Source organism: Eublepharis macularius, chromosome 5, assembly GCF_028583425.1.
Source record: "Eublepharis macularius isolate TG4126 chromosome 5, MPM_Emac_v1.0, whole genome shotgun sequence".
NCBI classification, from domain to species: Eukaryota; Metazoa; Chordata; class Lepidosauria; order Squamata; family Eublepharidae; genus Eublepharis; species Eublepharis macularius.
In genome coordinates, this window is record NC_072794.1 from 117,040,892 (window position 1) to 117,057,187 (window position 16,296).

General features: G+C 43.2%; 1 protein-coding gene across 1 annotated transcript in view; it reads left to right on the plus strand.

The window, feature by feature from the left end:
- CR1 (complement C3b/C4b receptor 1 (Knops blood group)) overlaps positions 1–16,296 on the plus strand; it is a 167,260-nt gene that overhangs the window by 69,474 nt on the left and 81,490 nt on the right. Inside the window, exons 16-19 of the mRNA XM_054980427.1 lie at positions 2,621–2,644; positions 3,331–3,409; positions 6,009–6,102; positions 7,048–7,054. Coding sequence (XP_054836402.1) covers positions 2,621–2,644; positions 3,331–3,409; positions 6,009–6,102; positions 7,048–7,054 — 204 coding nt within the window. The remainder of the gene's footprint in view (positions 1–2,620; positions 2,645–3,330; positions 3,410–6,008; positions 6,103–7,047; positions 7,055–16,296) is intronic.

The following is a 16,296-nucleotide window of genomic DNA, read 5'->3' on the forward strand; positions in this document are numbered from 1 at the left end:
ACATTATATCTTATCTTACTTAATAGCACTCAAAAGACCATAATTGTCCTTTAACATCCCATCTTTTTTCTAAGTATTTTTTCAATTTCCCCCAGTCCTCAAAAAATCCCTTTGGATCTTGCTCTCTCAGTTTCCTTGTTAATTTGTCCATTTCTGCCATATATAACACTTTTTGTATCCACTCTTCAGTTTTCGGTATTTCTTCTTTCTTCCAATATTGTGCATACAAAGTTCTTGCCGCCGTTATCATATAGTACAGTATTACCCTATCCCTTCTATCAATTTCCTCTAAATGCAAGGATAACATTTCTGGATTCTTAACTACATTATTTTGGAGTATTAAAGACATTTCAATACATATTTTAGACCAGAAGTCTCTAGCCTTATCACAAGTCCACCACATATGAAATAGAGAACCTTCATGCTCTTTACATTTCCAACACTTATTGGATAGCTGGTTATTAGCAATGGCTAACTTTTTCGGTGTTAAATACCATCTATATATCATTTTATAGCCATTCTCTTTGGTACATTTCGCACTCGGTTTTTAGAGCACGTTTGTACCTGTTCTACATCCCATGTTTGCAAGGTTTTCACACTTAAAAGCAGTCATGGGATGCAGTTCCGCTTTTTGTCCGCTGTATCCCCGATTTTTCCCCCTGCGGACATACCCCGATGTTTTTTTAAGTTCGCTGCCGACTGGCAGCTGGCCCGCATTTTGCTAATGTGAACACTTTTGCCCCCTTTTTGCTTCTCTCCCCCCCTCTCCTTTTCCCTGGAAGCTGATTGGTTTGTGCAGAATTAACCACTCCCACCCTCCTCAGCTCTCTGAACTCCTTGTCCACCATTTTTTTTAGTAAAGCGAGCTGAGGGTCATAAGGCTGCTTCTTCGTTGGTTTCCTTCCTCCCGGTATGCATGCTCTTTTATTTTTTTTCAAAGCCAGGAATGATTCCTAAGCTTGCTGCTAATTCCCTGCTAGCTTTAAAAGCAAGGAAAGTGTTAAATAGCGGCTTTCTCCTTCCTCCCTTAGGGTATGCACACACATTCTTTTTTTTTTTTAAAGACAAGAATGGGTTGCAACGTTGTAATGTTCCTGCACTTTCTTCCTGGCTTTAAAAGCCAGGAAAGGATTAAATGGCTGCTTTTACCTCCCTCCCAGGCATGTTTCAGACTTTGCCAAAGAGGGGGAAAAAAACCAAGCATTTTGCACAGCCCTTTGGAAACAAGCCTCTGCTTCCTGGTAGGAGATGAATCGGCAGCATTTTAACCCTTTCCTGGCTTGATTTAAAAAAATGAGAGTGGTGCATGTTTTCCCCCAGAACTCTGCCACCAATTGTCTCTCCAGTGGGCAGGGGACAGCCCAATCAGCAAAAAGTGGGGAAGGGTTCCAACATTGCAACGTTACTATGCATGCTCAATTTTTTTAAAAAAAGTGTGACATGAATTGCAAGGCTCCAAAAGCCCAAAATTGCACCGAGGTTTTGAAATGAAGCACAGACACCAAATCGAAATTGCAGTGGACAGTGTGAAATGAACAGGTGCAATGCCGAAGCCACTGCCATCGGGGCGAATGCTCATAAATAGCGGTTTAAACCGTAAGTGCAAAAAGGGCCTTTGATACTGGTACAAGTTGAAATTTTTAGAGTATTTTTCCACAACTGTTCCCATGCATCTATCATAATCTCATTATTACAATTTATTACCCATTTTACCATTTGAACCTTAATCATCTCATCTTCAGTATACCATTTCAACAATAATTTATACATTTTAGAAATTGTTTTTTTATTATCCCCCAATAAAAGTTCTTCTAATTCTGAGTTTTTATTTCTAAAACCTGCCTTCCTTTGATCTGATTCAAATAAGTCTTTAATTTGTCGATATTGCAGCTAACCGTATTTAAATGGTAATTCTTCATTCGATTTGAGTTTCATCTCATTGTTTTCAGTTTTTAGTAATTCTTTATAAGTAAGCCATTCATCTCCTTTATATTCCATATTCGGATTAATTACTTCTGCCGGGACAATCCACATTGGTTTCTCTTGCTCTATAAACTTTTTGTATTTTAACCAAGTTGACAGTAAATTTCTTCTCAAGTAATGGTGTTGGAACATTGTGTCCAGAATATCTCTTGTCTTTAACCATGAAAAATCCTTTTATTAGTTCCACACAGATGCTTCTCAGCATTTCATATGAAACTGGCTAGTTTAACTATTTGATTATGGGACTATTCTGGAGCAGATTATTTTCACTGATTAATTCAGATACTTGTGTGTTCCCTTCCGTACCCACTATACAAATCAGTGTATCTGCACAGTAGGGCTACTTCGGGCTACAACAAGAGATTTCCACAGACATTTTTCCCCCAGCAGGGGAAAAAATACAGGTGGCATTTTGCTGCAGCAACCCAAAATATGCTGCTGGAGAGGGGATTTCTTTCCTTCAAGGAGACTCGTGAAGTAGCTTACTATTTACAATGTGTTAATGCAGACTATTGTCTAAATTAGCCACGTTTCTGACAAATTACTTAAAATATGTTGCACAATCTGCCACCATCTTTCTGCATTTCTGGCACGTGTAGCTTCAAATGTTTATTCTGTTTCCCTCCCTCTCTTTCAGGATCTTCTGTTGGAGTCATTGTTGGTAAGTAATTAGGGTAAAGTATACACTATGATAGAAATATGAGATGCAACATGCAAGTTTCTGTGCCTTTCCCTTCTCATCCCAAGATTCCTAGCTGAAGGAAACTGAATCTTTGACAATATTTATTAGCATCTAGAAGTACAGTTCACTCATACAGGATATACCCAGTGTGCTTTGCTAGTGACTTTTATTAATACTGTTTGGCATATTTACAGATATCATATGGCTCACACAGCTTAGTGGACACAGAAGAGATACTTTGTTACTGTCATTTGCAACCTAGCTCTCTTGTGGGCCTGCAACCTGGAAATCTGTTACCTCTGGAGGCAGCATGTACCTGATACTCAGTTTAAAATGGAAACCAGTGAGTGGTTGTCAAGCCTCACTGGCAAAATCCTCATTCCTAGCTGTGTTTTTGTTTCTAGGGCATAGTTCGAGAGCAAGTGGAAGCTTTTGTTATTCCCCCTCAACTTTCACCAGTTACCTTTCTTATGCCTTGTTTAGGATTGGATTTGATTCAAGTCTTGTTTAGGGTCTTGTCTCAAAGCAGCTGTTAAGAATACATTTCATTCTGCATTAATGCAATATCAGGGAGGGTCTGTCCCTAAACAGAAAAACTGTTGGTTACTTCACCTTGTAAACTATGGTTATATTTATCACCGGGCTTTTTTTCCCTTCCCTTTAAGGAGCTGTTGTTGCCGTTATAGCTGTGATTGCTATAACTGTTGGTGCTCTGATAGGCAGAGCTCACCTTAAAAGACGGGGGTGAGTCAGCCGAAGATATGCTTTCCTGGATTCTTTACAGCCTTTTTGTGGCTCTGTGAGCAAGCGTATGCTTCTGGGCTTCTCTGTACCTGCTTTCCGATATAAATGTGCTTGCTGTCCAGAAAAGCTGGTATGTTGCATCCTGAACAACTGTACTGATCTGCAGTGCAATAGACTGAAAGCAACTAAACACCGTTATTTGTCTAGAATGCCTAATCTGCTGCTTCTTATCAAACATTTAACGCTGCCATTTTCGTAGTGATGGAAATAATGTGCGTCATTTACACTTTGTTCATAATAATACTAACTTGGAAATGTCTTGTGTACTGTGACAAAATCTGGTCCTGAAGTCTCTAAAATCTCTAAAGAAGGGTGCAAAATGATTTGTGTCCCAATCCGCAGATGCCAGTGGCCTGGGACTTCCTTTCAGACCCAGTCATTAAATCAGTTCCTTGAATATAGTCTTACCTAAACTCAGTAAAGTTCTTCAGGACTGAATGGTTTACAGGTTGCTGTGTTGGAGGCCAAGATTAGTCATAATTTTCAACTACAGCCTTCTAGACAAGATTAAAATAGAGTTCTTCAAAGCACTTTTGTCTTGCACAGCTCTCTGCTTTGTTTCTTGCTTTCCTCTGTGAGTTTTTGTGTGCAGGGCTGCTGCCTGGAGACCATTTTCAATGTGTAGTGTTGCATATGTTGCTTTCCTTCTTTGAGTTGTATATATAATATATGTGATATATATTCACAGAATTGGGTGAGCACTAATTAAGAAGAAGTGTCCCTCTGAAGGGCTGTGGATGGGTTGGATCCAGACAGCTTTTTGTACCGTCATCCCCAGTTCTTCTCCTTGCATCAATCTCTGTCCTATGTGGCTTTTGTCAGTGCAGGTCCTATGACCCCCAGCATACATATTCAGAGTGGTCAAAAGGGTTCTCCCCTCCCCTTTTCACCAGCAGAATACCTGTTTGGATCCAACTCATCCAGTGCAGGAAACTCCATAATAAGATTATATGTGATTTCTGTACCGTTCCAGTGTTTAATTCTCTGATGAATCATTGATATCCAGGTATGGTAGTGTGGCAAACTTTAATGCAAACTGTTTGCCAGGACTCCCAGACAAATTGTATGTGAATGCTGTGGTGTTCTCTTTGGTATAAATGTTTCCTATGGGATTGAAATGGGACGGGATTGTGTCAGAATTATCCCTAAGGTTGATCTTTGGGGCATGTCACTGCCCCAAACTTTGAGAGTTCTAGCTACTTTGATCTTTCTTGAAACTGGTGTGCTTTCACGTTTCCTATTGCTTATTAACTTGCATTAAATTGCTTTCCAGTTCTTTCCCAAGGCCTCGGACAAGCCATTCATCTAAATCTTTTGAAAACCTGCTTTTATCTTAACTAGATGGCGGGGAGACAGCCTTCTAAATAACTTTTCAGCAACTACTTTGGACCTGGTTTGTTTTACAGGTTCACTTTTGGAATAACTTCATGAGCTTTAAAAGACGTATTTCAGGTTTCTGATACTTACGGTTATAAATGGAAAGTTTGAAAATATGTAAGCAGAGCCAAGCCTAAAGCATGAAAATCAAAAGACTAGTTTTGATCACAGCTGAACTTTAGTCTCTTATACAACTTTCCTCTTATCCCTCTTCCTCCCACCCCACCCCCATGTATTCCTTTAGTTTTCTGTAGGTGGCAACCAGTTCTTTTAATTATGACACCTGATGAAGGCCATAATTTTAGAAGCAAGCAGCCCTGCCCTGCATTATCACTTTATTTTATTTTGTTTCATTTAAACCCTGCTTTTTCTCCCCAGTTGGGACATAGAGCAGCGTACATGGTTCTCTTTTCTTCCACTGTATCCTCATAACCTTGTGAGGTATTTAGGCTAAGAATGTGTGACGAGCCCAAGATCACCCAGCAAGCTTCCATGGCACAGTATGGGGATTCAGATGGCGGTCTCCCAGATCCTAGTCTGACACTCTAACCAGTACTTAATATTGGCTCACTTTAACCACATTTAAAGGCTGACTGTTACGTCTTTTAAAAGGGGCAGAGTGGGGGGTAGCTTCAGGATTCTTGAAGTTAGAATTAACATTTCAGTTTTGCTAAGCATGGTAAATATTTGATCCAGTTTCCAATCCCAACAATTACTTGCATAATTCTGAGTACATAACATGGATTTTCCTGCTGTGGGCTGTGGCCTGTCCTGCGTATTTGGAAAGAAACAAGTACTCTTATTTCACACATTTCTAGTAAATTTCAGGAGAAATCTTGTTTCATCAAGGCAGAAAGTCTTGTCCATTGGACCAGTATACTGCTCAGTGCCATAGACTTGTGGCACTGTTTTGCTGTTTGTCTGTTTCTGTTATATTTATTTGTATAATATCTTCCCTTTTCTTATGTCCTGTAAATGCAATAGAATTCTGCCACTGTAGCTTCTGCGGTTGATGTTGCATGAGACTAACATTTTGTTTGAAAAAATGTTGGGCATTGTGGGATGAAATATGTATTTGCTTTCCTTCTTCCTGACAGGAAGAAACTGCTGTATTTTCTTGAACTAAAGTATCTCTGCTAATTCTTTCCCCCTTTCTTTTTAGGAAACTTGCCACTCATTCTTCCCCTTCTGAGTCTTACACTGCAGTGCCGCGTAATACAGATATATCATTAGAAGAAAAAGAGAAACCTGTGAAAGTCTGATCTGATCACTCGGAGCTTCTGCAATAAGACTGTGCTCCACCTAGCCTGCAGCTGACGAATGATTCCCAGCAGTTTTCCTCTTTTCTTTTTGGCACTGGAAATTGAGCAAAAATCGGAGGGAAAAGCCTTAGTAGTGTCAAAAAATAAGGGGCCGTACAGATAATGAAAACCTTTTGGAATATGAAGTAGTGTTTGACCTCAAGAAAATCCTGCTCCCTTCCAGATTTCTTTTACGTACACCTGACCTCCGTTTCTACTCTTGCAGAATGCCATTTCTGATGGTTGTAGGAAGGCAGAGATTGGTCATCTCTCTGGTCTGGTTGTGTTGCATTATTATCCTGTGTTATGAATGTGAAGATGCTCTAATACAAGTGTCATGGATTTTGCTAGAAGACTGCATTTTGGATGGAAGTCTTGTCCCACATTTACCTTTCTGAAGGGATGCAAGTGTGACTGTTATAATTCCCATCTTCCTATGGCATCCCCAAAGATTTCTTCTTGCAGAGACATCACTGATGCTCTCATTCCCTTTGTGGCTTTAAGAAAAAGCAATGTGCCTAATATAGCCTTCTTCATTTTGTATATCTAGGTAGGCAAGCAAGAGGTTTGTATGATTGTCCAAAAACATGAAGAGTTACTTTTAAGTTCACATGAATTTCACTGGAAATGAATTAAGCACATTTCTTTTCCATTGAAATAATTGAGCCCCAAAGTGTTGTGGTTTTGGGCTGGTTAGAGAAAAGTTTGTTACATTCAGGAAATGATTATATGTGTTTATATGTAATTTTTATTACATTGGATTGTACATATCTTTGATAAGATGAAGGAAAACTGATGTTTATGTAAAGGTTAAAATGTCTCATTATTTTTTGCAAATATATATTAAAACGTTGAGTAAAAGATGTTAAGCATCATGAGTCTTTTTTCCTACTCCAACAGATAAGAGGTAGTGAATAATGTGCTGTAGCTGTTTCCAGAAGGTGCCTGCCAAGGCCAGGCTTTGACTGTATGTGTGGACAGCCCTTTGGGGATGTATGCACTCAGATCCCATTACAGTCCTCAAATCATTCATTATATCACCCCTTTATATGCAGTGACCCCATGTAGACATTGCAATCCTGGGACCTTAACTCTAAAAGCTTGGGAGAAAGCCATGAACTTGCACTCTTTTTCTCTAATACGTCTCCTTTCTTCCCGGCTTTAGCATGTCCTCAGACATTAACTATGACTTGCTTTTAAGGGTTTCAGTCTAACTTGCGAACTGTGATAGCACCGTGGTGTGCATCTGTACAGGGTTAAACATTGTATCATGGTTTGCTAGGAAGAGAAGGGAAGCAAGCCACTTGTGTATTTCTACTCCCTTCTTCCATGCTCATCTGCATCCTGCTTCAGTTTTCACCAGTTGTTAACAGATTAGTGTTCCAGCTGCCTTAGATCCAGTGTAACATGGATGTTTTCTTTCTACTCCATATCTGAATTTTTCTATGGTGCAAGCAAGTTGAAGGTGGTTAGGAAAACAGGAAGACCTAAGATGAGATGGCTTAACTCAGTAAAGGAAACCACAATCTTCAGTTCGCAGGACCAGAACAAGGCTTGTTAATGTTTTCTAGGTCATTAATTTGTAGAATCTCCATAAGTCAGAAGCGACTTGATGGGACATAACACATGCAAGCACAGTCAATAGGCATTACCCTACTATTGGTACTGTAAATTATAGTTTTATCTTTCTTCAAATCCATTAGTAAACAGTGCTTCCCATCTAGTTGCCTGTGTCTTTAAAGATGAATAGTGCCTGAAAATATTTAGGCTAACATTTATAATTTTAAATATCTTTGCTACTCTTAGCTGCCTACCACCTTGGCCTGATAAGTACCAGCTGCTCTAATTTCATCTGCAGATGTCCTGCTTCTGAAGGAAAATACACGCTCCCCCACTCTCCAGAAGATTTGCCACCAGATTTTGATTTCCAGCAGCAGAATTAAGTTAATGGCCTGAGTTGATGGCCATGACCAGCTGCTTAGAGTAAGGTTTCATTGCCTCCCACATTTTCTTATATTGCTGCTACGCTCCACAACTCCAAGTTGGCTGGGCCTTGGAACGCATACACACACTGTTTCATTGGGCTTTCACTTGGTTGGTGCTGGAGGTGGTCATATTTGACAAGATTGACTACTGAACCTACAATGTATTTGTAATTGTTCAGGTGAGCCTTTGAGATCTGAAGAATGTCAGGAAGGGGCTGGGTACTTGGAGGAAAGAGGAACAAGTTGTTTCAGTGTATTTGGATTCTGAGTAATGGTGGTTACTGTAAGCTGCTTTGCATCCCATAATATGAGAAAAGAGTGGCATGTAAATACTCTAAATAAGCCTGTTCTCAAAATCTTAAGTGTAAAAATCATAAGATCAGTCATGCTGTATCTCACATTGGGTCAACCTAGTCCAACACGTTTCACACTATGGCCGACCAGGTGGTCTCAAAACATGTCATGGGGAACAAAGTCTCTTCACCCTCACCCTCCGCCACACTGATATTCAGGGTCCACTGATATTCTACTTCTGACACGAGGTTCTGTTTAGTTGTAGCTACTAACCATTGATAAACTTATCCTCTGAACATGTCTAATACCCTTGTAGAACCAACTGAAATTCAACAATCCATCCAAATGTGGCTGCTCCAGATCTTTAAAAGGGCATAGTACTGCCTGCTTTTATTTTTAGTTTCTCTGCTATAATTTTGTGCAATACAGTAAACAAACTGCTGACTCACTGGAACTGTTTGGATGTTTTACAAGTATATGTACTATTTAAGCAGAGGTTCAAGCCAAAGGACAGAAGCCAAAAGACACCTGCCTGGGGCTTCTAAAGCTCTGTATATGCACTGAGCTACAGTGGACTAGTGAACAACCCTACTGACTGCAGGTGGTGCCCAGCAGTCAGAAGAAAACCAAACTTTTTTTTTTTTTGCACAGGAGGCAGGGTGGGATACATCATTCTGTTGTCTGTCTTTATTCCAGATAAAAGCTGGTTGTGTTTCTGTCTTGTCCAGAATCCAGGTGGGAGCTGGTCTCTGTCTTGTTTGTCCTTTCCAGGTTCAGGTGAGAACTGACATCTAGACTGCAGTGCTTAAGTGTAATTGCTTGTTTATTTCACATGCTGGTTGGGTATGCGTTTAAGAGAGCAGAATGGGATGGGGGATAGTGCCATCATCAATATGGTGTGGGATAAGGGGAGATATGGTGGCAGGAGAAGAACAGGCTAGGTAAGTGGAAAGGACAGCAGGCACCCGCATGCTGTTACTCCTCCTGGTTCTTCCAGCCAGGATAATACTGGTGACTAGGGGTGTGCAAAGGCACACTGTTTCGGAATTCTCGTTTCGGGTATACCCGAAACGAGAATCTGTTTTGGCAACAGCTAAATCCGAAACGGCAAGCCGTTTCGGGTTTAGTGGTTCGGGTATCATTTCGGGTTGTTTCGGGTTTCTTTTCGATGGGAAAATGCCTCCGTCTTCCCGGACGCCTGGGGGAGGCATTTTCCCACCGAATCAAGCCAAAATTGGTGGGGACTTTCCTCTAACACCTCTCTAACAACCCTCCAAGTTTCAGACCGATTGGACTTTGGGGGGCCATGTTATGGCCCCCCAAACCAGGTCCCCCTATCCTCGCCTAAAGGGAAACGTGAACGTATTTTTAGCTTGCTGCTGCTAATCTTCTTTAATATTTCCTATGGGGAAAAAATGAAGAGGCAGGCCCCAACCCTCAAGGGCCCTTCTCCCACCTTTCCTCCCACCCCCCACCAAGGCTCAGCCTGCTCCCACTTGGGGGGGGCATTTCATGGCCTCCCCAAGTAGGTGCTCTTTTCTCCACCAATTCCACCTGGGGGAGGCTTGTCTTGCCAGGGGTGGCATTTTGCATGCAAAATGCCCCCCAACCCTCAGGGGCCCTTCTCCCAACTTTCCTCCCACCCCCCACCAAGGCTCAGCCTGCTCCCACTTGGGGGGGCCATTTCATGGCCTCCCCAAGTAGGTGCTCTTTTCTCTACCACTGACAGCTGGGGGAGGCTTGTCTTGCCAGGGGTGGCATTTTGCATGCAAAATGCCCCCCAGCCCTCTGGGGCCCTTCTCCCACCCCTCCTCCCACCCCCCACCAAGGCTCAGACTGCTCCCACTTGGGGGGGGCATTTCATGGCCTCCCCAAGTAGGTGCTCTTTTCTCTACCACTGACAGCTGGGGGAGGCTTGTCTTGGCAGGGGTGGCATTTTGCATGCAAAATGCCCCCCAGCCCTCAGGGGCCCTTCTCCCACCCCTCCTCCCACCCCCCACCAAGGCTCAGCCTGCTCCCACTTGGGGGGGCCATTTCATGGCCTCCCCAAGTAGGTCCTCTCAGCTCCTAAAGTCCACCCCTTACAGCCCCACACAAACCCAATTCCCCCCCAGCTGCCACACACAGACCCAAATCCCCACATTAGCCCCTCACAGACCCAAATCCACCCCCACCTGCCCCACACCCATAACCCCAGGAACAGGCTGGCAAAGGCCAGCCCTCTCCCTTTGTTCCCTATGCTGGGAACTTCTAAACTCTCTTTCCCTGGGCAATTCTGCACAGCCCAGGGGTGCCACAATGGTGGGCACACTTCTGAGTGCCAGCTGGTCCCTGTGAAAGAGCACCTGAACCACAGACACCCTCCCTCAAATTCCCCCACCACCTACAGAGATGGCTGGCCAGCCAGCCCCATTGTTCCCTACGATGGGAACCAACTGCACAACAAAGAATAAAACACGAACAACACAAAATAAATTTTTTAAAAAATTATTTTCTCACTTTCAAAGTACAAGTAGGCAAAGCATTATGACACATTACACCAGCAGTCCCCCACACAGAAAAATAACACGACTCACTTAACATCAGAGAATCACAAAAACACAATTCCTGTCAAAAACACTTTATTTCTTGAACAGCTTTAGGTTACATAGCAGTGGGGCACACCAAAGGGTATGCCAGAAGTATCTTACACAAAAATAACACAACTCACTTCACATTAAAGAATCACCCAAAAACACAATTGCTTTCAAAAACACTTTATTTCTTTAACTGTTTTAGGTTACACAGTAGGAGGGCACAACAGGGCATGAAAGCAGCGTACTACACAAAATAATACAGCCTACTTCACCTTTTTTCACAGCAATTGTGTTTGAGTGATTCTCTGATGTGAAGTGAGTTGTGTTATTTTTGTGTAGTAGACTGCTTTTACGCCCTGTTGTGCCTTCTTACTGTGTAACCTAAAGCAGTTAAAGAAATAAAGTGCTTTTGACAGCAATTTTTTGAGGTGATTCTTTAATGTGAAGTGAGTTGTGTTATTTTTGTGTAAGATACTGCAGCCATGCCCTTTGGTGTGCCCCCCTGCTGTGTAACCTAAAGCTGTTCAAGAAATAAATTGTTTTTGACAGGAATTGTGTTTTTGTGATTCTCTGATCTTAAGTGAGTCATGTTATTGTTCTGTGTGGGGGACTGCTGGTGTACTGTGTCATAATGCTTTGCCTACTTGTACTTTGAAAGTGAGAAATGTTTTTTAAAAAACTTTGTGTTCTTCGTGTTTTATTCTTTGTTGTCCAGTTGGTTCCCATCATAGAGAACAATGGGGCTGGCTGGCCAGCCATCTCTGTAGGTGGTGGGGGAATTTGAGGGAGGGTGTCTGTGGTTCAGGTGCTCTTTCACAGGGACCAGCTGGCACTCAGAAGTGTGTCCACCATTGTGGCATCCCTGGGCTGTGCACATTTGCTCTGGAAAACAGAGTGTTATAGTTCACAGCATAGGAAACAAAGGGAGAAGGCTGGCCAGCCTGTTCCTGGGATTGTGTGGGGCTGCTGGGGCTGGATTTGGGCCTGTGAGGAGCTACTGTGGGGATTTGTATCTGTGTGTGGCAGCTGGGGGAGAATTGGGTATGTGTGGGGCTGTAGGGGGTGGACTTTGGGGGCTGAGAGCACCTACTTCGGGAGGCCATGAAATGCCCCCCCCCAAGTGGGAGCAGGCTGAGCTTTGGTGGGGGTGGGAGGAAAGTTAGGAGAAGGACCCCTGAGGGTTGGGGGCATTTTGCATGCAAAATGCCCCCCCCCCCGAAAGACAAGCCTGCTTCTTCATTTCCCCCCCATAGGAAACATGGAGATCAGTAGCAGCATCCACAATGTAAGAGAGCAGCAGCAGCAAGCAAAAACCTCTCCCTTTTAGGCGAGGATAGGGGGACCTGTTTTGGGGGGCCATAACTTGGCTCCCCAAAGTCCAATCTTTCTGAAACTTGCGGGGTTGTTAGAGGGGAGTTAGAGGAAGGTCCCCACCAATTTTGCCTTGATTCGGTGGGAAAGTGCCTCCCCCAGGCGTCCGGGAAGCCTGGGGGAGGCTTTTCCCATTGAAAAGAAACCCGAAACAACCTGAAACGTTTCGGAAATCGCTGTTTCGGATTACCCAAAACGTTTTGGGTTTTCTGAACCGTTTCGGGAAAACCTGAAACAGGTTGTTTCGGGTTTTTTTCGGGTATCATATACCCGAATTGCACACCCCTACTGGTAACCGTATCAACATCTGGCTGGGTTATAATAGCTTGCTTTTAAATGCTAGGTCAGTTACAAGCAAAGTAATGGCCCTCCAAAGAATGAAAGGGCTGACTTGGCATGTAACACCAAGACCTGGCTAGGGGTGGGGGCAGGAGTTAATCTGTTCCAACTATGCTCCTCAAGGTACTCACTGATGAATGCAGAGGCCTGGAGAGCAGGGAGGTAGGGTCACTGCTATAGGTTGGGATTCTGTCCCCCTACTTGATATCCTGTCCAGGACTCTGTTGGTTCTGAATGAGTATCTAGTGTTGGGAGTGCAAGACAGGACTGGGTTTTTGTTACTGTACAGCCTACCTGCTGCTCAACAATTTCCCTGCTTGAGCTGGTAGAGGTGGTCTCAAAGCTTCCTGGTTTGTTTGTTTTTTGGATGACTTCAATGTCCATGCTGGGACTAGAGCTGCCAGGTCTCCCAGTGGAAACAGGAGATCTCCCACTCCCTGCCCCCTGCTGCCACTCACCTGGGCAATGACATCATTTCTTTAAGTGATGTCATTGCGCCCAGTGGCAGGCATGCTTGCACGCTTCACAGGGCCCCAAATTGGCATGATGACATCACTTCCGGAAGTGACATTATCACGTCCAGTGAGGCACACAAGGAAAAGACCTCTAGTAAGCGCCAGGTGCTGAGAGGGTAAGGGGACCTGGCAACCCTAGCTGAAGCTATCTTGTTGGGAGCCTTCATGACAACCATGGCCTATCTCAGGTGATAGATCCCAGCCCCCACACAGTGTGTAGAGTCACACTCTTGACTTGATGTTTGGCTTTGGGTAGGAAGGTGGTTATCTGAAGGTTGGGGGATTGAATACAGTCTCCTTGTCATGGACAGGTCACTACTTGCTGGGGTTTAGACTTACAGCCACATTATAAAGCTTACTCTCTGGCAGTGATGATTGCAAAGAAAGAATATTTATCTGCCACCAATGTTATCTGCACAGTATAGAACTGAGGAACTATTCTGGGAAGTCAGGGACATATTGGGTTTCGGCCTACAGGAGGAGGTGGATTACTGTAATCATTTTGCTAAGCACTTTATGTGGATAAAGTTTCTTGTATCTGTTCCAACTTGGATTCTACATTAGCAGTAACAGAACTGAATGGTCCTAGGGTGCGAATTTGTCTAGTTATGTGGGATACATTTCAGCTTAATCCAATCTTTGTTTCTTGGATGTTTGGCATCTACCACCACCTGTTTGTACCACCATTACCTTGAAAGGGGCAGTGGGGCATCCACTCCTAAAGAAATCTCTAAGAGAGTCCAGTAGCACCTTTAAGACTAACCAATTTTATTGTAGCATAAGCTTTCGAGAATCAAGTTCTCTTCTTGATTCTCGAAAGCTTATGCTACAATAAAATTGGTTAGTCTTAAAGGTGCTACTGGACTCTTTTTGATTTTGCTACTACAGACTAACACGGCTAACTCCTCTGGATCTTTAAAGAAATCTCTCTATCTCAAATGTACCACCCTTGAGCAAGATGATTGAACAAGCAGTGGTTGGGCAATTTGAGGGATTCTTGAATGAAGTAGATTGCTTGATCCATTCAAATTTTTTTCAGGCCTGGTCAAGGGACTGAAATGGCCTTGGTTACCTTGGTGGATGACCTGTACTGGAAGATGATGAGGGAGTACAACTCTGAAAATTTCCCTAGATCTCTTGGCAGCTTTTGATAACATTTCTCATGGTATCCTTCTGGATTGTCTTTTGGAGTTGAGACTGGGAGGCACTGTTCTGCAGTGGTTTCAGTCCTACCTCAAAGGTAAGTTTTAGAGTGTGGTGATGGGGGGGGGCACTGCTGCTCTGCACCTTGGCCTCTGGCCTACAGGGTCCCACAAGGTTCCATTTTTCCTGTTCTAAATGGGATTGCCCTCCCCACTGAAGAAGCTGGTTCATAGCTTGGAGGTGCTGCTGGACCATGGGCCTCTTGTTGGTTACACAGATGAAATTGGTGGCTAGGAGCGCCTTTCAGTAGCTTCAGCTGGTGAGCCAGCTGTGGCTCTTCCTGAGCAGGAAAAATCTTGCCACTGTGGTGCATGCCCTGGTAACAACCAGTTTAGATTACTATAACTACAGCTCAGAAAGTTGGTACAGAATGTGATGGCAAGAATGACTAAAGTGGCCATAGGGACTGTATCACTCCAGACTTGTTACATCTACACTGGCTCCAAATTTGCTTCTGAGCTTAATTCAAAGTAGTGGTATTGACCTTTAAAGCCCTATATGGTTTGAAGCCAGCATATCTTAAGGACTGCCAACTCCCATGTGAATCTACCCATCCACTCTTGTCATCTTTGAAGGCACTGCTTCTGGTCTCCTGCCATCTGAGGCCAGTGCTATTCTAATGTTGAAATGTTTTCATGTTCACTGCCTGGGAGGGGGAGACCTTGTTTGGATGGAAGGTGTCATAAAATATTTTAAATAAACAAACAGAAAACAAGCAGCCAGTAACATGATGTAGTTCTGGTTTTGATAGTGATGTGAGAATTATTCATTAAAAATGCAACCACTCATTGCTAGGAGAGAGGCCTTATCTAAGGTTTTTCATTCTCTAACAATAGCTCACAGTGACTTAAAAGAAACCATGTGTTCTTAACTTTAAGCAAAACTAAAATATGTTTTCACCCATCAGACCATGCAGTTCTAATTCATAGTTTATAAAAGCCGTAACCCAGAAGTCTGGGTGGGGGCTAATATGCAAGCAAACAGAAGATGCTTACAGCTCTGGAGTACCACCTCATGACGTTGTTCTTGTTCAAGAGCGTCTTTTACAAGAAGGGCCTAATATAGGCACTGCAAAAGATGAAGTTACTCTGCAGCTGTCTACCCACAAATATTTTGGTATAACTGCTGTGTGCTTTCATGCAGAGAGCATTGCTTCTGTGAAAATAGCAAGCGGAAGGCTGTTTCTTTCTTTTTTTATCAACCCCCATCACATCTGCAGAGGGACTCAATTATTGTTTCTAAATAACCTTATGCTTCAATGGCCACATGTTGTCCAATGAGCAAATCCAGCCGACTGAGCCTATGGGCCAAATTAGACATTACAGTATCCCCAAGTTGGAACCATGGACACCTCCACCATTTTACAGCTGAATGTGGCAGGACCGAGCAATTTTGTTTCATGCCCCCCTGCCTTTTCAAGTGCTGAAACAGCCCCTTGACTGCTGTTTCAGCACTTGAAAAGGAGCAGGTGGGCAAAATAAGATTGCCTGATTGTACCATGCTGTGGGCCCAATAACACCCTACAAACCTTTGTTTTTTAATACATTTTTATAATTGAATCTCTTGAGACTGCTTCTGGGCTTCAGTAAGGGAAATGCTTGGACTCAGGGTGTTCTCAGCATTCACTTGGCCTATTATGAGGGGATTATAGGCTTTGAAGGAACCACACAGCAGGCTTGATAAAAACAGCTTTATTTCAGTGGTATGCATGGCTTGGATGTTTCTTTGTTTTCTGCCCTCTCATTATTACAGTAACAAACTTACTGGAGAGCAGGGGCCTGAGAAAGCATGACATGTACAAAGCATGTTTCCTGTTTTACTGACTGAGAAATTGTTTTTGCAGGATCAGCATCCAAACCTTTCCCA